The sequence below is a fragment of the Pipra filicauda genome, unplaced genomic scaffold (genome assembly GCF_003945595.2).
Source record: "Pipra filicauda isolate LSUMZ 115617 unplaced genomic scaffold, ASM394559v2 scaffold89_size2521313_pilon, whole genome shotgun sequence".
Lineage (NCBI taxonomy): Eukaryota > Metazoa > Chordata > Aves > Passeriformes > Pipridae > Pipra > Pipra filicauda.
This window is the reverse complement of record NW_024105086.1, coordinates 1,878,860-1,900,746: the sequence shown is the minus strand read 5'-3', so window position 1 is coordinate 1,900,746 and position 21,887 is coordinate 1,878,860. Positions and strand designations below refer to the sequence as shown.

The following is a 21,887-nucleotide window of genomic DNA, read 5'->3' as shown; positions in this document are numbered from 1 at the left end:
AGGCTCTGCCCCCAAAAACTCCCACAGCATCCTTTCAAAAACACCTCTTGGGATGCAGACAAGCTTCCACGGGCTTTTAAAGGTCTCAGGACAGACTGAAAGTGTTTGAAGAAACAAGATTTTCAGAAGGTTGGAAAACATCAAAAGATTTTGAACCAAAATATCAGAGAAATGCACAGGACCCAAGTGGGCAAGAAAAGGCACTAAAAATGCCTCTTGGTTCCTACTTGTGCCACTGGTGGGAAAGGGAAATTTGAGCATCCTGAGGTCCCTGGGAACAAGGACACCTTTGGCGTGTGAGAACTGATGGAGGAGCAGGCGGGCACTTCACCTGAGCTGAATGGATCCCCTGGGCAGGGCAAATGTGCTCCTTATGCAGCTGTGGAGGTGCTCAGGTGCTTATTTAGGTGTTCAGGAGCAGGGGTGAGAGCAGCAGGACCGGCATGGCCAGCACAGGAGGTGGGTGAGCCCCAGGAACTCCACACGGAGACCCCACAGCCCCTTGCTGGGTGTTGAGGAGGGGGCACCCAGCTCTTAGAGAGTGTCCAGAGGAGACAACGAGGATGGGGAAGGGCCATGTGAGGACACTGAGGGCACTTGGTGTGTTCAGCTGGAGGAGACTGAGAGGAGACCTCAGTGCAGTTCCAATTCCTGGGCAGGGGCAGAGGAGGGGCAGGGACTGAGCTCTGCTCTGGGGGGACCAGGGACAGCAGCCAGGGAATGGCTGGAGCTGTGTCAGGGCAGGCTCAGGTTGGATCTCAAGAAAAGGTTCTTCCCCCCCAGGGTGGCTGGCACTGACCAGGCTCCCCAGGGCAGTGGGCACAGCCCCAAGGCTGCCAGAGCTCCAGGAGGGTTTGGATGATCCTCTGGGGCACAGGGGGTGACTCTTGGGGATGTTCCTGTGCAGGGCTGAGGGTTGGACTCCGTGATCCTTGTGGGTCCCTTCCAACCCAGCCCATCCTGTGACTCTGTGGTGGCAGGGGGAGGTGGTGTCACACTCGTGGCACTGCCACCCCACACCCTTCCCCTCACCCCAGCACAGCAGCTCCTGCCTGTTCATGGAAAACTGCATCAGACGATGGAAAATGAGCAAAATGTGCCTCCTGCTACAAAAGTGTCACCAGGCAAGCTGTTGGTGGGGAAGAAACTCTGTGTTCTCCAGTATGTGTGGATATAAATAAACACAGGCTGTGCAGATACTTCAGATGTCTACTAATGCATCTTGTATTTATGTCTGACTTGAAGAGATACAGAGAGATTAGTAAATACTTCAAATTGACAGCACAGACATATTTTCATAGAATAAATGATGTTGGTAAGTGGTGAGACTTTTCTTCCTTCCCTTCAGGAAATGGGGAAGAGTTGTTTCCATCGATATTATTTCCAATTTTTTTCCCTCAGGAGAGAGAAAAAGATCTCACTGAAGATAACATATTTGTTGCTGATTAGATTTCAGTGTTATTTTTTTAAAACCTCAGATCTCTTAAACCTATGGGGCACCTGTGAAATACACACTCATTTCTTTCAGGACACTGCAAAGACCTTCGTTATGTTGCCCAGGTACAATTCCTGGTGGATACTCCCTTTCTTTATTACATTTATGATTTCTTTTTAAATCCAAACCTTAAATCAGCAATTTCAGGTCTTCCTAAAGAAGGAAACTACAAAACCCCAAGAGTCCCTACAAGCCTTCGTGCACGGTTTTGTAGAATAAGTTCCATTTATTTGTAAACACTGAAAATATTTCAGTGATGTTGGTTTTAACAGGCCAGAATTAAAGTTGTGAAAACTTCTGGAAAACCAGCCAGTCTGATCACTTGGTATTTCCTGCAAAGAAATAGAAAATAAAGAGTAAAAACCCTCAAAGTTACACATGAAAGAGCCTCTTCTGCAACCTCTTGCCTAATTATGAGGGATGATTTTTTATTAAGCAGATTTTCTCCTGAACTCAGACCCAGTTTCCCAGAGTAGCCCATGTCTCTTTAACCATCAGAACCAGGGGGGTCCTGTCCTTTTCACACTGAAACCAATGGCAAATCCAATTTAATTCCACAGGATCCAGCTGTAAGATTCTTTATAGGAAAAAAAACAAAAATTGACAAGTTTTATCAGGTCTTTTAGACTGCTGCTGTCCCGTTGTTAACTCTGGGCATTCCTTTGCCTTTGCCTAAACATCCTTGCAGCCTTTGGAACAAACACCCCAACCCCTCTGGTTCTGCAGCCCTGCCTTGCCTTCTGCTCCTGCAAACATCCAGCCCTTTTTAAAAAATAAATGAGAAATTATTGTATCGATCTTTCTTTTTTTTGTTTGTTTGTTTGTTTGTTTTGGAAACCAGATGTGATGGTGACGAGGCGAACGAACGAATTTCAGCGTTTGCCCTTCCGTACGAACACGGATACGTGGGGATAGGAGCAGCTCCAGCTCCGTACTGCGCTGTGCCGGGTCACGGCATCCCGCGTGTCCCCCCGTTTGACGGGCACATGGCGAGGGGTCAGTTGTGCCCTGTCGCCCAGCTCGGGACAGCCTGGCACCCGCACTGCCCGCGGCATCGCTCCCGAGCTCAGCGGAGCGGGGGGGCTCGGCAGCATCACCCGCACGGGCTGGTCCTGACCCACCGACGGCCCCGCGTTTGTGGTACCCGCGGGATGCTCCATCGCGGGATGCTCCATCGCGGGATGCTCCATCGCGGGTCCCCCTCGTCCCGCTGTCCCCGAGGGGGGGTCCCTGTGGCCCCGCTGTCCCCGAGGGGGGGTCCTCGCCGGCCCGGCCCCCCCCGGGGGCGGTGCCGGGCCCCGCACAGGTGCCGGGATTGGGCGGAACATGCAAATGCTGCGCTGACGTCAGGGCGGCTCCGGCCCGGAGAGCACAAATAGGGCCGGCCCGGCCCGCGCCGCGCACTGCCCGCACCGCCCCGCACCGGCCCCGCACGGCCCCGCACCGCCTCTGCAGCTCCGCGCCCTGCCCAGGTGAGTGCTGCCGGGAGCGCCCCGCGGGGTCTTCGCTGTGCCCCCCGCATCCCCGCACAGCCCTGCGCATCCTCTCGCATCCCCGCACAGCCCCGCACAGCCCCACACATCCCCGCATATCCCCGCATCCCCGTCCCCGCGGGTGCTGGGGGGCTGTGCAGCCCCGCGGTGCCGCCGCGGACCCCCGAGCGCTCGGTGCCGGCCGGGGCGCGGGGACAGGCGGGCTCCCTCGGCCCCGGGACGCGCTCGGGGGGTCCCGCATCCATCCTGCCGTGGTCGTGCCGCCCGTGGGGCGGGGCGGGTGTCCCGCGGTGCCCCCGTGCCGGTGTGCGGGGCCGCGGGGCGCGGGCGGGGGTCCCGTCTCGTCCCGCCGCGGTCGCGCGTGGGGCCCGCGCTTCCCCCCGTGTCCGCCGGGGGGCGGTGCGGGCCCGGCCCGACGGGGCTGGAGCGGGGCCGGGAGGGACGAGACCCGCCGGGAATGGGGATGGAGCGGGGATGGAGCGCTGGGAGCCGCGGGATTGCTCGGCTGTGACATCCGGGGCTGCTTCCCCGAACCCCCCGAAATGCTGCAGACGCGCCGCTGCGTGCCCGGCGGAGGGTCACGGGAGGGGTGGAACGGGACTTCTCCAGGTGTAACCTCGGAGCAAACCTGCGTTTGAAACGTATTCGGATGTCGAGCCTGGAAACCCGTGGTTAAATCCCTGCGAGGTTCAGGAGCTTTTTGTTAGTCCTGCATCCCTGCTGGATTGATGCTCCCTAGGTTTCTGCTGGGAGCACTGAAGTGTCCTGGGGAATTTCAGGATCAAATGAAATATTTTTAAGTAGCTTTGGCTCAAATGAGAACTCGGGCTTGCACTTAAACATCACAGCTGATTCCAATGAGTTCTTAACCCATCCAGACTTTAAGTATTTAACTACAGACAGCTGACCGAAATCATTATTTGGCTTCACTGTGTCTTGCTGAAAGGTTACCTTAGATTGGATTTGCTCCTTAATTTTGTAGCCATCATTATCATGGCTAGGCTTCGCGAACGAAGATTTAGGAAGGCTCTGTCCACGTTTGTTATAAAATTTTGTAGCACCTAACAAGAAATTATGGATGTCAAAATTATTTTGTCAGCCATAGAAATGCAGTTTAGATAAGGCTGGAGCAATTGGGAAGGTTGATGATAGGAACTAAGGACCAGATTCTTATCTGGTGTTAATGGAGCCAATTTGTAGAGAGGTAACAGTTATGTCCAAACACTTTCTTTTTGCTATAGCAACAGATAATTCAGATAATTCAGAACTTCAGATAATTAAGTTTAACCTCTTTCTTTCTAATGTGAAGCTTGTTGGAAATTATTGAAAGCTGTTGCAAACCACTAATTTCTCAAATAAGCCGCAATTTAAGTAGCCCTGAAAACAAAACCAATAACTGCTTTTGGCAAATTCCTTAATCTTATTATAGCCACCATAATTGAATTCTTAAAGCTTTTGTGTCGTGGAGGAGAAAGTTGTGGGGTCTCTGCAGCGATCTGGCTGTCAGACAGCTCACGTTGGATGTCACAGAAGTGCTGTGAACAGTTTGTGCTGTTCTTCACTCAGTGTGCCCAGTCCCTGTCCTTTTTCAAGGTGACCTTTGATGCTTGAGTAGCTCTAAAACCTGTCCCCTAAAACCTGGGCTTGTTTTTGGCTTGTATCTGCTTGCTGTTATTCTTTGAGTGGAGACCCTGCACCCATTTGCTCGTGATTTGAGGCTCTCCCTGTGTGTTGGTGCCAGTCCAAACCCACCTGGCCTTGGATGGGTGTTCTGCTGTCACTGATGCCATTGTTGCCTTTGTGTTTGAGCTTCTTCAGATCACAGTTCATAGCCTGGTGCTGCTGTGCTTGTGGAGTGTTTCTTGCTAGAGCAGTGCCAGCTGCAAGGAGAGCTGTGAGGCTCTTCTAGCTCAGAGGAAGAAACCACAACCTTCAGGTAAACTTTTTGGCTTTGCAGAGTATATTCTTTATCACAAGAGCCAAAATTGCTTTGGAAGCAAAGGAAATGTGTCACAAGTGAATGTGATGCTCAACTTCAATATAGTCTGGTTTAGTTCTAGTAACAGCATTAAAATTAGGAATTCCTGCATTATGGAGCAGATTAAAATCTGTCTCTCTGCTCACATGCACTGGTAAAAGCAGATGTGTGAGAGACTCCCTCCTCCACCCCCAGCTCTTGAGAACCTTCTCAGGTTTAGCTGCAACTCCCTTGTACAGGCTTCGATTTATCTGGGCAGTGGTGTCCACGCAGGCTCACATCTTGCAAATCTGTGCCTCCCTCAGGCAAGGGAAACAAACTGGTAGCAAAATTTACAGTGGTGGTCTGTATCTATTCAATCACTTGGAGATTTTCTGTTGACTTCAGGGAACTTAAGCCTGCCATCCAGGAGCTGGATTGTGAGCTGCAGCCATGCAGGGCTCTGCACAGAGCCTTCCCCTCAGCTCAGGGTGAGGGGGTGCTGAGTGAAGTGACATGAAAATGCTGTGTGACTGCAGAGTTAATCCTCACTTGATATTTATGGTGCCTATTTGTTGCTTGGTTGAGGCTATTAAGATATATAATGTATATTATATTAGCGTGTCCTTCTCTCACTGTGGGTGAGAGCAATTAGTGTCCTGTCAGTCAGCATGCAATAAAAATAAGTGATTTTTAAGCTGACTAGAGAAAGATGTTCTACAAATTCTATTTATAAAACCACCAGAGTTTCTAGCAGGTGGGGGCTGCCCTTTCATTTCATCAGTGTCACAGATCCTAATCCAAGCACCTTCATGTTTTCTGGCTGTTAGTTATTTACTAAATATACATTAAACTCGCGAGTGCCCTGTTTTGCTCCAGAATTGTAATTTCAAGCAGGATATGAGTCAGAGGTCTCTAGAACTGTGAAGTTGTATTTGCTCTGATGGTATCGCCTGAGCATACAAAATACCTCTATAGAAGAAAAAAAAAAAAACAACCACCCCAAAAAAACATGTGAGAAACAGTATTGCTGTGCTAGAGCAATTCATAATGTAACAATGTGCTTGTCGCTTATTGATAGAGTGACTTTGGTTTATTAAACATTTATTTGTAGCCCCAGTGGCATTACATCGGAGCTTTCTAATTGGAATTTAGAAAGCCTAATAAATTTTGATTTCTTCCTGAATGCTCCCCATTCAGGGTGTTCACATGAGTGCCGAGGAAAGGCACTGCCTGAGCTCTGCAGGTGCTGTGGGCTGTGCTCCCTCTAGTGATGGGGTGTCTTTGGGCAAACAGAAAAGCTGAGACTGAGTCGCTGCCGCTCTAAATGGTCATGGCTCCAAAATTAGGAGGCTTGGATATACCCTGCAGCAAACACACGGCAGGAAAACACTGTAAAATGAGTCCTGTCAAGACAAGGTATGTCATGGTGAGTTAATTCAGGTCGGCTTAATTTTGCCATTAGCAGGTAATGTTGGGGGGTGTGCTCAGCCCAGGCAGCAGCCTGGCCCTGCATCCTGTAGAAATGCCATTGCCTGCTTCATTAAGTGTCATTATGCTTCGTTAAGGGGTCTGTGTTTGCATCCTCCACAGCTGTTGGGAAAGGTCACAACTTCCCTCAGCCACCATGGAAGGGGCTCCAGGACTCCTTTGGTATTTTAACGGTAGAAAGTAAAAGACACAACCTCGTGTTCTTGTCCCCGAAAAGTTGAGAGGGAGCACAGCTCCTGGCTTAGCTTGCAGGGCACCAGTGCAGGGCTGGGATGCGTGGAACACCGTAGTTCCATCTGACACCACTTGGAGTAATTGCATTGGTTTTGCTTCCAAATTCATTAAAAAACCTGCCCAAGGCAAGGACCACTACTCAGAGTGGATGCAGACGTGGTGGAAACCCTGGCTTGACTCTTCCCAGTTCCCTGCAGTTGATGTGGGGCTGTGGTGGGGCACTGCCAGGGAGAAGGTGCTGCTCCTGAGTGGGCTGAGTGGCAGGGCTTGGAAATGGCTCTGCCTGGGACAGAAGCAAATGAGCAGAGAAGTCACAGCCCCAGCTGGGACTCACCTCCATCATGACTGGAGAAACATGTCAGCTCTTTTCAGGCAGGATTTATTTGTCATTTGATTTATGTCTTTCAAGTTTGGGTGGGTTTGGTGACCCTCTAGAGGAAGAATGAGTGTCCCTGTGTGCTGGGTGTCAGCTGTCACACCTGACTGTAGCCAAGGGGACTGGCAGTGGCTGTATCTGCTTGAGGCAGCGTCACCCTCTGAATCGGAGGGGAATAGTGATATAGTGACATTTCTGTCACATTGCTGGGAGCCTCCAGTGGTCAGAGAAGCAAAATGGATGTCTGGGGTTTTCCTGAAGATCTGCTGAGGGTACAGGTATGAGTCCCTGACTGTGAATGACCCTGTGCTGCTAGGGGCTCTGGAGAAGGAAGAAAAGTCACCCTTTGGCCTCCACGGTACCATAATATTGTGCTTTGGTGTGGTTTGCTTTTGGCCACAGTAGTTAGAGAAATCCCAGGACTCTGGTTCTGCAGGAGCTCTGTGGGAACAGCATGTCCTGAGGAGGACAGTTTTGGGGTAAAACTGCTATGGGGTGGGACTGTAGAGCTCCATGGGCACTGCCCAAGTGCGAATGGACACCGTCAGCTGCAGCTTCTGCCGTGTTCCTGAGCCCGAGCTGGGTTTGGCTGTGAGATGGTTGTCCCATGAATGTTCTCTTGTTTTCAACAGACTTGAAATGATGCCATCAAGAAGCTTTTGGTGCTCTCTCGTGTTGCTCGGGGTTCTCCCTCTGGTCACGAGGGGATGGATGGACGCGGACAGGAGCAGGAGGCTGTTCTCGGACGCGGGGAGGTGGCACCAAGAGGTACCGTACACCAGCTGCTGCTGCAGCTCCAGCTCTTGCCTTTCTATTCTGGGGCTGAGTTGAGGCTCTCCATGCTGAAAACAAAAAACAAGTGTGGGCTTATTCATGTATATTTGTATTAAACACCTGCTGAGGAGGTCAGTGAGAAACAGTGAAGCAGAAGGTTTTAGACTTACTGGATATACTGACATCATCTGGGAGGGAAATTGGGCATCTGGCTGTTGTGGAGGTGCTCTGTCCTGGGGCTGCTGGGGCTAATGAAACTAAATTTAATAAGCAAGCTTTGTCCTGGTTCTTTACTTGAGTCACTGGACCTTTAGGTGAAACCTGAAAAAAAGCTCTTTTGCTGCTTAAAAAAAAGGAAAACTGAGCCATAGATAGCTCTGAGAGAATCAGCAAAGTGACTTCCCGGGAGCGTTTCCCTCCTGACTTTGTGATGTGAAACTCCTGTGAAGCACAAAGCCATAGAAAAGGCCCCAGGGACAGTGGCTGTAGCCAGGGGTGATGTTCCTCCACCCCCGTGCCTGTCTCCTTGGGCTGGGGAGACTCCTGTGCAGGAGGGCAGGGCAGTGATGCCCTTCCCAGTGTTCAGTCCCGGGCTCATGGAGGAGCAGCTGAAGGTGTTTTCGGTGCTGGAGGTGCCAGTGTTGGCTCTGGCTGCCGTGCTGGGATGGAGCAGGTCCCTGGTGTGGCAGGGGTTGGGTGCAGGCTGTCCCAGCAGGGCTGGTGGCTCTACCCCAGGGCTCGGTGCTGCCTGCTGAAATATTTAGGCTCACGTTTTCACGTGTCTGAGGCTGAGACTTGTGAATAAAACCGTAAAAATCTACAACTGTGGCTTTCTTGAGCAGTGGGTGCTGAATGCTGAAACAGTTTTAGTTATTTAATTAGTTCCTGATGATCATGTGTTTGCTAAGTGGTGGTTCTGGAAGTGGGAGGTGGTGGGGGAGGCCAGGAAAGGGAGCCTTGGCTATTTTTTAATTGGCAGTGCCTCCAACACTTCTGTCCTGGCAGACACATCAGTCAATGCCAGACTAATGATAAGACCTTGATGGATTCATGTTGCAATTGGATCTATTTAAGCCTCAGGATCTGGTTCTAGCTGGAGAATCCCATTTCTCCCAGTCACATCCCATCTACAAACACCCACAAGTGTCTGCATTATAGTTTAAGCCAATTAAAAAGTTGCTCTTTGCTGCTTAGCAGGACTCAAAAGTCATTTCAGTGCTGTTGGAGGTTCTGAGTTCTGTCTCAGGTGTCCTTTTTTCTGGAGTTATCCATCCTCTGGTCTGTAAAAGTGAAGAAAAACAGCTCCCCTCCACACCCCCACTGTTATTTTGCTGCTGTGGAGGCTCAGGTGATACACTGGTACTCTGTTAACCATGTTCCTATAGAGTCTCAGGTCACTTTTGCCTTTTTATTAAAAATAATTAAGTATTTTTCATACTTTTGCAGTTGAAAAAAATCTCATTCTTCACTAATGCGTATTAGTTTTGATTTTTGAAAAAAGTTACTCTGAAGAATTAAATTCATTACTCAAATAATTTACTTTAACATAAATCACAGAACTATTACATTACTTGAAAGACACTAATTCATTTGATCTTTCCCTAAAACCCATGATGTTATTTTACCAATTACTTGATCTTGCTTGAGGTGGAAGAATCTCAGTGAGAAATGTATTTGCTCAGGTTTGCTCAGAATTTAACGAGTGTGACTATTAAAATTCTGAATGTACAAAGAATGCAATTAAAAGAGCTTCAAGGGATGAGAGTTATAATTCAGATTTTTGAAAAAAATAACTGTGTAGAGAGCTTTGTTTCCACAAGAAATAGTCTTTATAAAAATATGGCACCAAACACCAAGATGAATCTGAAAGCCCTGAGCACAGCTTTTGGTAGGTCAGGGAAACTGAGATAAACACCTTCTGAGAGAAGACAGCAGATATTTTCTTTTGCAGAAAATAGTTTAGCCAAAATACCTTTTCAATAATAAAAATCACCTGAAATCCTTCTGTAGTGATGCTGGGCTTGGTTCAGTTTGGAGCTCCTCATCCATGAGAAGTTCGTTAGGCACCAAATTTTATGGCTGGATTAATATGCAGAGCCATTAACGTGCATTTGAAAACACTGAATCACAAATAGAAATGCTCCTGGCAATTCACTAAAATTGCTTTAGAAACGAGTAAAGGGTTAATTTACAGGTCAAGTAATTTGAAGTGTGCTCTGATGGAAAATTCCTGTGAACTTCATCAAAGCAAATACTTGGGTATAGGTCACTGACCTTCACTAATACTTGTTCTGATCTACATAGGAACAAGTTGACTGAATCAAAAACGTTGCTTAATTTATGTTCAGATTGCTAAATTGATTTCATGGTTTGTGGTAGAATTATTGCAGTTGTGCTTTGCATTTATAAAGGAAAAATAAGACTACACTCTACAGTCCTTCTGAGGAGAAATGAACTCTCTAACACAGCAGTGGTCTGTGTTTTTCTTGGTGCTCAGCCTTTCACCCCTCAAATTTTTGGGGTGTTCCTGAGAAGAGGGTTGTTTTCTGGAATATTTGTAGTCCTGATTAGGTAGTTAATAAATACACGAATGCAGGATGAAATTCCAATGGTGTAGAATGAGCTAAAATAGAAAACCTAATTTAAAAAAGGACAGCATTAGTATTTGAAGTGGAAACTTGCAACTTGCCTGGTTTGTGTTAATTTTGGAGAATGCTCTGTCACATTTACACTGTGAAACTTCCCATGGGCTGGTTCCAGGGGGTGCTGGAAAGCTCTTGAAGCTTCTGGGCATTGCACATGGACTTGGGTGCAGCTTCTCAGGGTTGAACCATCACAGGACTCAATCCTACTGAGTGGAATAGATGCCAAAATACTTAAATATATAGAGGTCACCACTGCAGAGTGGTATTTTTGGACGAGTTTTTGCCTCTGCTTTCAGCAAGTCTGATTCCATGGTCAAGCTGGATGTGTTAGGGGTGAGCACGATTCATGGGCAGCTCTGTGCTGGTTTAGAAGGGCTTTGAGCTGCCCACAGAACACCAGGTGTGTGACTGGGGTCACCTCTTCCTTCTAGAAAGGAGTTTTTAAAAAATGCAGCTCTGTGAGTCGTTGCCAGTGGCAGCGAAGGGACTTTCCAGCATGAGCAGAAAAAAGACAAACAACCTGGATCTGAAATAACCCTGGAGTTTGGATTTGGAGGAGAACTTGGCCAGGAGGCTCTGATGGAAAGCCAGGGATGTTAGTCCATTCAGTCTCTCAAGGAACTCCACACTCGTAGCTCAGATTGATTTTTTTTTTGCAGCCTCCTGGGGTATTTTGCAAAAGCATCTAATTCAAGATTGAAATTTGACAGCCAGCTTTCCTTCTGCCATTCCCTGCTTTCTCTGGGAGGGGCTGCTTCCCTGTGTGTGCTGAAGCCAAGCTGGTTTTGCCATAGTTCTTGGGACAGGTTTTCCATCTCCCTTTCCCAGCCCACGGGGAGCAGAGCAGTGCTGCAGGACTTCCTCAGCCCAGATCTCCCATGTGCTGCAGGGAGCTCCTCTAACAGGAGTCGTCTCAGAAACTAAATTGTGTGTTAGGTTTTCTGGGGCACTGCTGGTGGGGAGCTGGAGCAATATTATCCCAGCTTGAGAGCGTGAAAGTGGAGAATAATCCTGTGTTGTGGTACACAAGTAGTTGTTTTGTGCTGAATTGTTAAATATTTGGATGTCACCAAGCTCCCAAGCAGCTCCAGCAAAGGCTGGCAGACATCCTGTGGTCTGCTCAGGGCTACAGAACCATAACAGCTCTGTGGTTTGCTAGAAATACTTAATTGCTTTAATTTGGCTTTCATGCCGTGCCTTTTTTTTTGTTTATTTATTTATTTTTGCCACCCATCCTCCTTCTTAAGAAGCCTGAGCAGACTGCAGGGACCTTGATCATTCCTCCCCATTGCTGTTTGATACCTTGTCTTGCTTTATGCCTTTAAATGACATCACCAACCTCAGAGCATCCTGGGTGGTTAGACCAATGCTTATTTTCCTGCTCATAAACCCAGCAAACCTGCTCATTTTCCAAGGCACCATAACTTTCTCCATGCTGGCAGCTATTGGCTGGGTTGCTGCCCGTGGGTTTTGTTCAGTAGTTATTACTTGACCAAAGCTGTAGACACCCCATCCCTGGAAGCATTCCAGGCTGGGTTGGAAGGGTTTGGGAGCAGTTCTGGTCTAGTGGAAGGTGTGGCAGGGGTGGCACTGGATGATCTTTAAGGTCCCTTCCAACCCAAACCATTCTGTGGTTCTGTTTCTGTGGCACCTGAACTGCTTAAAACCTCCAAGGATAAATGTACCTCAAACCTCCCTCTGCCTGCAAACAGCTGGGTCAGAGCAGCCCTTCAGTGCCATCCTAGCCAGGATAAAGCACCTCTCTGGAGTCCACTCACAGCCTCAACTGTGCTTGGCTGGAGGATCAATTATTGCTGGAATTCCTCATTATATTCAGATTCTTCAATGTTGCATCACTTACTGCTGCTTCTGAAGACCACAGCAGGCTATTCTGAGTAGCAAGGGAGTCATAGGGATGATTTTTTGCTCCTTCCCCCAGCAAAGTCATATTTCCTAACCCAACAGACCAGGAAAGGAATGTTTTGGAAAGCAAGGTACAAAATTGCAAAGACTTTTATCAGAAGATTTTGCTTCTAATTCAAATAGAGACTCAATTTCAGAGCACGAGCTTGGAGTAAGACAGGCACAGTGTATCAATTTTATATGCAGTTGAAAATCTAATATCCTGGTATTTATTTTAATTATTATTAGTAGTCGTGTGTTCTTTGCCATGTCAGTGTTCTTTCTGCTTTTCATTCAGTTTGGACAAAAAAAAAAAGGAAAGAATCAAATTTGAACTTAAATCTGTACTGGGCTCCAGCCTGCTCCTGTTTAAGCATTAATGAAGGTACATGGAGACAAGAGTGAGGTTTATTTTTGTATCACTGTGGTATGTAGTGATAATTCACTCCCTGTTACTTGCATTGAAGTGCTATCTCTAACAAGCTGTAATTGCTTTTTTGTGGAGCAGTCTAAATCTTAACTAGTATGTTATCCCTGTAGAGATGAGAAGCTTTTGCTCTGAGTGCTGGTTATCAGAGCATCTGCAGTTCAAGGTGCTGTGGAATGTTTTGATAGTATCTGTCTACTGACTGTTTGTTATATATATATTTGTTGGGGTCCTTTCTCTGGATCCCCAAACCCCACCTACCTTCTTCTGTGTCCTCATAGGATTTAATAAATGCTGTATCTTATGGGATGCTCTTATGCTTGGAGTACTAAAAAATGTGAATGCTGTGCTACTTGGGGTAAAGCAGGCACTGCATACTTGAATAATAGCAGAAAATTTGAAGAATTTTGGTTTATGGCCCAGGATCAGGGATTGTCAAGGTGCAACTGTGAAAAATCAAACCTAGATGGGGAAATGCTGGTGTGTTTTTGAAGAAGAGAATAAAAGCAGAGTAAAACATGTTGCAAATAAAAAAAGAAATCAAAGGCAGTCTTAACTTGGCTGTGATGTGGCAGAGGGTCACACTGTGATATTCTGTTCAGAGGCCATTTAACCTTAAAAGACTAAATATTGACTAATTTTTAGCATATTCTCCCTTTAAATAAAAGGCTGCAGCAGTAGTTTTTAAAGGAAGACAGTTCTACTTAAAGTACTTGGTACCATCAAGCAGGGGAATTATCAGTTCCTTAGATTAGCCAGGCTACATCTGCAAATTTGGGCTTTCTAAAAACAGCCATCCCAGGAGCTTCCCCATGACAATGTGGAAATTTATGGAGCTGTACCTGGGTTTCTCATCTGAAGTCCAGAAATAGCAGTGAGCAAAATCAGAGAGGCAGCAATTACCTCAATTAGCTGCCGTATGGGCGAGCAGATGATCCTGTGTGATGTGAGACATCAGAGCTTCTCTCCATGTTTATACCAGACAGGACAAATCTAAATTGCCAGTGTCTGTGCTGGTAGCAAAATTTTTCAAAACAGGAGCACGTGATCTGTGGGTTTTTTTTTCCCCACGTGCCTGATCAAAAAAAAAAAAAGTGGATATTCTCTGCCTGATTAGTGAGGTTTTTGAAAATGTTCTGTGTTCTTGGTTGTAAACAGAAAATCCTGATTGTCAGGCTAAGCTGTGTGTTAGTCATAACCTCTGCTGATGCTACAGCCCATGTGCAGTGTCTCACCAGCCCTGTGCTGGGTGTCATTTCATGGAATGGTTTGGGTTGGAAGGGACCTTAAAATTCATTTATTCCACTCCACTGCCATGGGCAGGGACACCTTCCACCAGCCCAGGTTGCACCAAGCCCCGTCCAACCTGGCCTTGGACACTTCCAGGGATCCAGGGGCAACCACAGCTTCTCTGGGCAACCTGTGCCAGGGCCTCCCCCCCTCCCAGGGAAGAGTTTCTTCCCAATATCCCATCTAACCCTGCCCTCTTTGCTTGACCCCTCACTGGAGATAAGGAAGAGAATGCTCTGAAGGGAGGAAAAAAAAAATCCCTGGCATGATAATCTATTAATAGGAAGAGACAGTTCTTTATTAATTTGCTAAGTGAGTCAGGACTGTATATTTAGAAGTAGTGCAGCAGTTGGGCTGAGCCTGAGAGCAGCTCCCTGGAGCCCTGGGGTGTGCAGAGGTGGCAGCTGATTTATTGTGAGCCCCAGTGTGAGCCCAGCTGCAGGGACTGGCTTTGATTTATCTGCCTGCACTGCTGTGTCTCCCACAAAGGGTCTGCTAAGGGGGTTGCTCCAGGCCAGCAGTGCAGGAAATTTGTGGGTCTGGGTTGTGTTACCTGTTCTTCTGCATCTCTTCCACCTGATGTGTTAATTGGTGGGGTTTTCTTCACAAAGTCCACCGTGGTAACTTCTGCTGATAGAAAGGGGTGTCTTTTGACTAAATCTAAATCAGCATTAAAGGGCAGGAGACTGAAACCATTGCCAGGTTATCCTGGGGGTTGCTGTGCTTGAGGGCAGTTGGTACCTGTTTGGTGCCCGCCTTGGTGGTCCATGTTCCATGTTTGTGGGTCAGAGGTTAGGAACAGAAAGGGATGGGAAATGCAGAGCTCTGGACAGAGCTCTAAATATTGAATTCATCCCTGGAAGTGCCCAAGGCTGGGTTGGACAGGACTTGGAGCGACCTGGTCCAGTGCAAGGTGTCCCTGCCCATGGAATGAGTTTTAAGGTCCCTTCCAACCCAACCCATTCTGGGATTTTGTACTAAACAACCTGACAGTGGTTTTGCTGCTTGAATCCCTCACTAAGGACTGTCAGTAAACCCATTTGCAGCACCCTGGATACCAAGCACTGCTGTATATTGTGTGTTCCCTCCGTGGTGTTGTGTTTTAACGCTGCACAATGAAGTTCCCAGTGCCTTGTGTTTGCTCTGAATGAAATCTGATTTATCCCCAGTGCTCTGCTCATCCGTGGGCCCATGACTGAGCATTAATCAGGAGATAAAACACCAACCCGCTATTATGCCTTGGCAGGACAGGTAGATGCTGCCCTCTGAGAGACTGGCATTCCCTTTGTAAGAGCAGAAAGGGGCTTTGTGCAAAGCAGTTGTTAAATTGCCTCAGGTTCACACACACGGCAGCTCCAGGGGAGTGAAGCTCTGTGACAGCAGGCACTGAACTGCCTTGGATTTTGGTTCTGATTTTTGTCTTTCCTCATCCTGGTAGAATTAGTTATCACACTCGATGACACTGGTCTTTAGGAGATGCAGTTTTTCAGCAGCTGCATGGCTGGGGAAGGGCAATCCTGAAGCAAACACATAACATTGATTTCCACATAACAGTGATCAGGCACTTCAGCTACAGAACAGAAGGACCTTTTACTCTGTACTCAATTGACTAAACATTAAAAAGTAGGAAAATAGGTGCTAAAAGTGAACCTTGGCAAATAAAACTGTTGTGTTGCATTAATGAAGTGCTGTTTAAAGGGGTACATGAAGAAGCTTTCTGGAAGGAATGGAAAATCCGAAACAAATTTTTCCCTTCAAAGCATGTGATTTATGCTCTGATAAAATTAGATTTTTAGTTAAAGGAATTTGCAGTCATTAAATGGTGCCCATGAAATAAGTCTCATTTATAACCATCTGCTTTATGGCTTCTGCAGAAAAGTGTTCCTCAGGCAATGCATTCGAGAACTTTAGTGTCATTTTTATCAAAATAGTTTGGATCTCTACCGGTAACACTATTAAAACCTCTGTGTGATCTTTTTTTAACTTGAGAGCAGTATCTTCTAGCACAAGAAACGTCTCTACCTGGGCCTGATACCTTTTTGTGCTGTTCTTTAAGCCCTGCCGTGCTTGCCAGGTATTTTCCCATTTTTCTGTGTACTCTCCTGAAATCATGAGAATTCTCAGTGTCATTGGAGTTTTTCTTCAGGGAAGGGATATTTTGGGGGACACAAATGAGAAGTGAGGGCTTGAACTGACCTCGTGTTCTCCCACTGCAGTTCTGACAAGCTTTTCTTCTGAATCCTGCATCTGTTTTTGGGGTAGTTTATATTCATCAGAGCTCATAATTATAAGGGGAATAGAGTAAAAGAAGGGAAACTTTGAAGACCATCCTTTGTTTTTCACGATGTCTGTGCAGACATGGAAGTACCAGAAGGGTGTTTAATACAAGTGAGCTGACACTTGGATTTTTTTTTTTTTAATAGAGTCTGATTGTCTATTTTCTTTTGATCAATATTAATAGTTGTAATTAGTTTTAGTGTTTCTCAGCTTTTGAACTGCAGAGAATTCAAACAGCTCGTTCAAGGGAGGGACTCTGGGGAACTTTAAAAGTACTTTTGCATGTCCTCCATGTACACAGGATTAAGGACAGCAGCTGGGGCTGAGGGTTTTTTATCCTGTGCCCCACCTCTCAAACTAATATTTTGAAAAGCTCTGAGAGGTCCCTGGAGTAAAACTGCCTGTGCAGCTCGGGAGCTTTGCTGCCTGAAGAGGATAAATGCTTTGAAGTCTCTGCTAATCCTGAATACCAGTGTACACATTGCTCAGGATCACTGAGGTAGCATCCTACAGGGAATAATGACAGTGGTTTTTATAAGCAAATACCCCTCTTTTTGTTTATCCCTCTCAGTTGACTTGGAGGGTGCCAAGGTCTGTTATCAGTCCTTCACGATTCTCTGTTTTTAATACTCGTTGCAAGAAGTAACTCCAACAATGGAAATTAAACGTGTTTGTAATTAACCCATAAATAATGTTACTGCTTGAAATTAAATATTTATTCCTCTGAAGTCTCACCATTAGCACAAGCAGATAGTGTTGTCTGGGAATGCAGTACCCTTTGAGACTTTATGCAGTGCCTTTTTAACAGAAGTTTCTGTATTAGAGATGGTTGTGATGCAAATCATGTAGGTGTGCATGGCTGAAATGAGCCTCAGCTCTGAGTGGTCCAGTTGCTTTGAAATTATTCAAGTATTTGAACAAGTGTCTGCTAAAAGTACCTGTAATGGCTTCTCCTTCCTCAACCCCAAATCTTTGGTGTAGTGATAATAACCCTCCTAGATTGCTCCCTCTTAATATCAATAGAGGGGGGAAAAAATCCATTTTAGAGAAAAATGTTGTGTTTCACAGTAATGAATCACTTTGTGTTATATTTATCCATCAAATATCTGTGAACAAACTGACGTGTGTGCTTGTAATTACTCCTCAGTTATTGCCCTGAGCTTCACAGCTGCTTCCCTGGGTCAGTGACTCATGTTTTTAGGGGGTTTTGTTCCTCCTGCCTTTGAACAATTCTCGTATTTCATAAAAACCACCACCAAAAAATTCTCTTTTTCCTTATAGGACTCCAGAAGGTTTGAAGTTACAAGAAGAAAAGGTAGGAAACCCAGTTTTCTTTCAGTGTGTGTGTGTGTGTGTTGGTGTCGAGTATTCTTGCAGTAACATTTTAAAACAAGCCTAAGTTTACCCACTTGAAAGGTCGTGCTGCTGGGGGATTTCCAACAGTCTGTGCCTGGTGCTTGTCTGACAGCTCTTGGTGTCACAAATTGTACTTTTTTTTTTTTTTTCAGTGAAAAGCTGCTCTTTTAGCACAGAATTGCATGATGGTGTTTGGGGTGCAAGTCAAGGTTTGGGTGCTGGCAGGGCACCAAAATGGCTTTGAACGAAAGGAGGGCAGGTTTAGGTTGGATATTGGGAAGAAATCCTTCCCTGGGAGGGTGGGGAGGCCCTGGCACAGGTTGCCCAGAGAGGCTGTGGCTGCTCCTGAATCCCTGGAAGTGTCCAAGGCCAGGTTGGGCAGGGCTTGGAGCAACCTGGGCTGGTGGAAGGTGTCCCTGCCCAGGGCAGGGGATGGCACTGGATGAGGTCCCTTCCAACCCAAACATTCTGTGATAAACTCTGACCCTGGAGCATTTCAGGGAGGAAAAGGTGCAGACAAAGCTCTCCATGGATCACTCTGCAGGTGCACCCAAAGGTGCCTCATTCCCTGCTCCTGGGAACTGCTGCCTTGGAAACCAACTGGCTGCTGCCACCAGGGGCTCTTTGGAGGCTCCTGGGTGAGGATGGGCCATCAAAGAGCTCCTTCTGCTTGTCATTAATTCGGATTTTGCTCAGCAGATGTTCTCTGGATCAGGCAGTAGCTTCCCTCATCTGTCCCAGTAGAATGTGAAGTGGGTGGCACTTTCCTTTCAAGGGATTAATGCAATCCCCATCCCCCTCCAGCAGCTTCTTTAATTGCTTCAGGCATCCCCTGTGTTGGGAAGAGGTTGTAACTACCAGTGTTTTACTGCAGAAATTAAAAAGGTCAGGTCCGAGGGTAACTTGTCTTCTGGGCACATAATCTCCTTTCTTTTTCTGTGGTTGTGTTTTTGTGTGTGTTCGTTTTGGTTTTTCCTTCTGCGAGGCTGAGGCAGCAGAGAGGAACTGAATAAATTAAAAATATTATAATAAATATATAAAAATATAAATATATAATATAAATATATAAAAGTATAAATATAAAAATATAAATATAAATATATAAAAGTATAAATATAAAAATATAAATATAATATATATATAAAAGTATAAATATATAATATAAACATATAAAATATAAATATATAATATAAACATATACAAGTATAAATATATAATATAAAAAGATAAAAAGATAAAAATACAAATATATAAATGTAAATATATAATATAAAAAGATAAAAATGTAAGTATATAAATATATAATATAAATATATATAGATATAGGTGTTGCTAAAGGTGAAATCTGTGTAGCCCAGATGTCCAGCATATGTGTGTGTTTGGTCAAACTTCTGCCACTCCTCGTGAAGAAATGCAGTTTTATTGGACTCCCCTCCATCTCAGACCGAGGGAGGGCTCTTGGCTGGGTCAAGGTTGCTTTGAGATGCAGAAGAGCTTTTTGGCACCCTGGATGTGGAGACATTCCAGTCCTGCTCTGGCTCTGGTTTGTGATGTAGTCCATTACAGACACACAGATGGAATCCAACCTACTGGATGTACCTCTAGTCCTGGTTGAGAGAAGAATTTCTCTCCAGAGTTTCCTTCCCAGTGCAAGTCACCAACACCTCTGAGAACTTAAATAGGGCAGTTTTTGAAATCAGGGCTGAGTTTGTAGGTCCTGTGGGTGCTTGGAGAACATTCCTCCAGAGCAATGATGATTTGGAGATCAGTGTCTCAGGACACCACATTGCCAGGCTGAGTGAGGCTGGTTTCTTGTTGCCTTCACAGGATGGGTGAGACTTGACTTTCATCTGAAAGGGTGAAACCATAAGTTTTTTCAGAAGTGAATTCAAGATAATGGACTTCTCTGTCAGAGGCTCGTTAGACCCACAGCTGGTATGGAGAGAAGGGGATGAAAACTGGGGGAATTAGGATGTACAGATAAATTTGGATGCCCAGCAAGGCAGTCTGTGAATAATCCAGGCTGCCTGAAGAACTGCAAACTCCTCAGAAGTCAAAAAAATGCTAACAAACGTGATAAATACATCTTGGCCACAAAAGCCTGTGGATTTGCAGAGCTACCTGGGGATTTTCAGCAATGATTAAGTATCTTCTTCTCTGGAGTTATTCCTCAGTAGTGCCTATAAAATAATTCAACTAAAGGCTCTTTCACAAACGTCCTCAGTATTAAAATGTGCACAGAGCAGATACCACTTGGTGCCAGGGAAAAAAAATAACAGGGGGTTTGAAATGTTTATTATGCACACAAAAGGATTTATTGTAGATTTTGTGATAGGTTATGAAGCGATTTTAATATTCAGGCCCTTTTTCCTCCCTAAAATGGTAATTTTTGTAGATAATGGTTTTTACCCGAGGAAATGAGATGATTGAAAAAGATCTGAGGGTGTGGGGGTTTATCCTTGTCCACTCAAACCTTGGTGGAAGGTTTGGCTTCCTCTCGACAAGCTGAAAATCTTTAAAACTTAAAAATATCTAATAGAAACCCCCCCCAAAGGTGAGAGCTCAGCAGACTTACTCTATGCCTGCTTTTATCATCCCATGCTCACGGATGATCCAGGATGATTACAAAAAGAGCTTTTGGTGAAAGGAGGGGCAATCCTGGTTTACATTCTTCAGGATTTTTCTTTATTTCGGGACAAAAGGTTTGAGTCTTTTAGATTTAAAGCAGACGCTTTTCTTTCAAAGGGAACAAAGCCTCGATTGTTGTCAAGTGTGAAAACATTTTCTTCCTTTTTTTAGCTGTGGATGAGTGTAGTTAAACCGGGAGGCTTTGGCTTTCCAAAGTGTCAGGATTAAATATGCTGGAGAAATTCGGAACCTGCTCCAAAGCCCATTACAGTCAATGAATGGCTTTCCTTTGACTTCCACGGGCTCGAGATCAGCAGTAATTACAGGATCTTTTAATTGCTGTGGTGTGGAGGGGAGATGCCTCCCTGACTGCAGCTGGCAGCCACCTTCCAGGGATGGATGGAGACTGTGATCCTTGTGAATTGAAATGGAAATGGGTGCAGGGCCATTTTGTGCCTGGATTGTCCAACTGGTGTGCAAATATTAACCTTTCGGACTAAAAATAATTTTTTAATCAAAAACCCCCACCCCTCATTCTGGGAGTTGATTAGAAGGTGCAGGAATATTTTTCTTAATTCAGTTCATATTTGGCTCTGAGGGGGTCAGACAGTATCCACCTGGATTATGCTCATGCAGTGGAAACTAGAATATGGGACAGGGTGCCAGGTTTTGTGTTGTGCTCTAAAAACAAACAAACCCCCAACCAGCCATAAAACCTGAGAACACAAACTCAAAACCCAGCATGTGATAAACAGGCACAGGATTTGAATGCTCTCCATTTATGTTTTTCTGTTGAATTAAAACTGGGGGGGAAGATGGAGCAGGAAGCCCTTTTTTCAGCTGTTGAGTCTTTTCCCTTTTCCTGAGTACAACTCTCTGCCCAAGCATCTGTAGAGGCTCACGAAGCACAAAGAGCCAGGTCTTCAGCAGATACAAATAAGCAAAGCTCTGCTGGATTAATGGACACCTTTGCTTTTTACTAGTCCGAGCACTTAAAACTTTTTAATTTGTTTTTGTGTTGACTGCAATCATCCATTCAACAAATTAGTGTCAAAAGATGCTTTTGAAACCGTTCAGCCAAGAAATGTTCAAGCAAATTGCTTCTGCTCTGACCATATAATCTTATTAAATGAGATGCAGCCCTAGATTTATTCAGACAGGTGACATCACACTGCTGTAATGATGTGAACTTTAACTGCCTGGTTTAAATTAAAAGGCTGGCACCCCTCTGAATTTTCACAAGCTCTGTGGTGTGGCTGTCCCTGTTTGTATATCTTTATTAGAGATACACAATCCTCGTTGTTACACTGTATTTCCTAATCACAGTGAGGAGAAATAGAATATGGTTTTTTTTTTCCTCTTCCCCCTGAGCTTTCCCAGGTTGCTGTAGTTTTACTGGAGAGCAGTCAGCAATGGTAGAAGATCCAACCAACAGCTTCAGAAGTTGCTCTCCTCAAACTCTTCAGGAACACAATGAAGTGGCTGTCTGTAACTACCTCTGTACTAAATCCCCTCCTAATTTCCCGTTCTGTAGGTTTTTTC

At 45.7% G+C, this 21,887-nt stretch overlaps 1 protein-coding gene across 2 annotated transcripts in view; it reads left to right on the top strand.

Annotated features, from left to right (window-relative positions):
- The first annotated feature begins 2,918 nt into the window (after positions 1 to 2,918).
- The window catches only part of FSTL4 (follistatin like 4), a 200,348-nt gene continuing 181,379 nt past the window's right edge, over positions 2,919 to 21,887 (top strand). For both annotated transcript variants that reach the window (XM_027747682.2, XM_027747681.2), the window contains exons 1-3: positions 2,919 to 2,967; positions 7,679 to 7,814; positions 17,643 to 17,676. In XM_027747682.2, the coding sequence (XP_027603483.1) occupies positions 7,686 to 7,814; positions 17,643 to 17,676 (163 nt within the window). In that variant the 5' untranslated portion in view covers positions 2,919 to 2,967; positions 7,679 to 7,685. The remainder of the gene's footprint in view (positions 2,968 to 7,678; positions 7,815 to 17,642; positions 17,677 to 21,887) is intronic.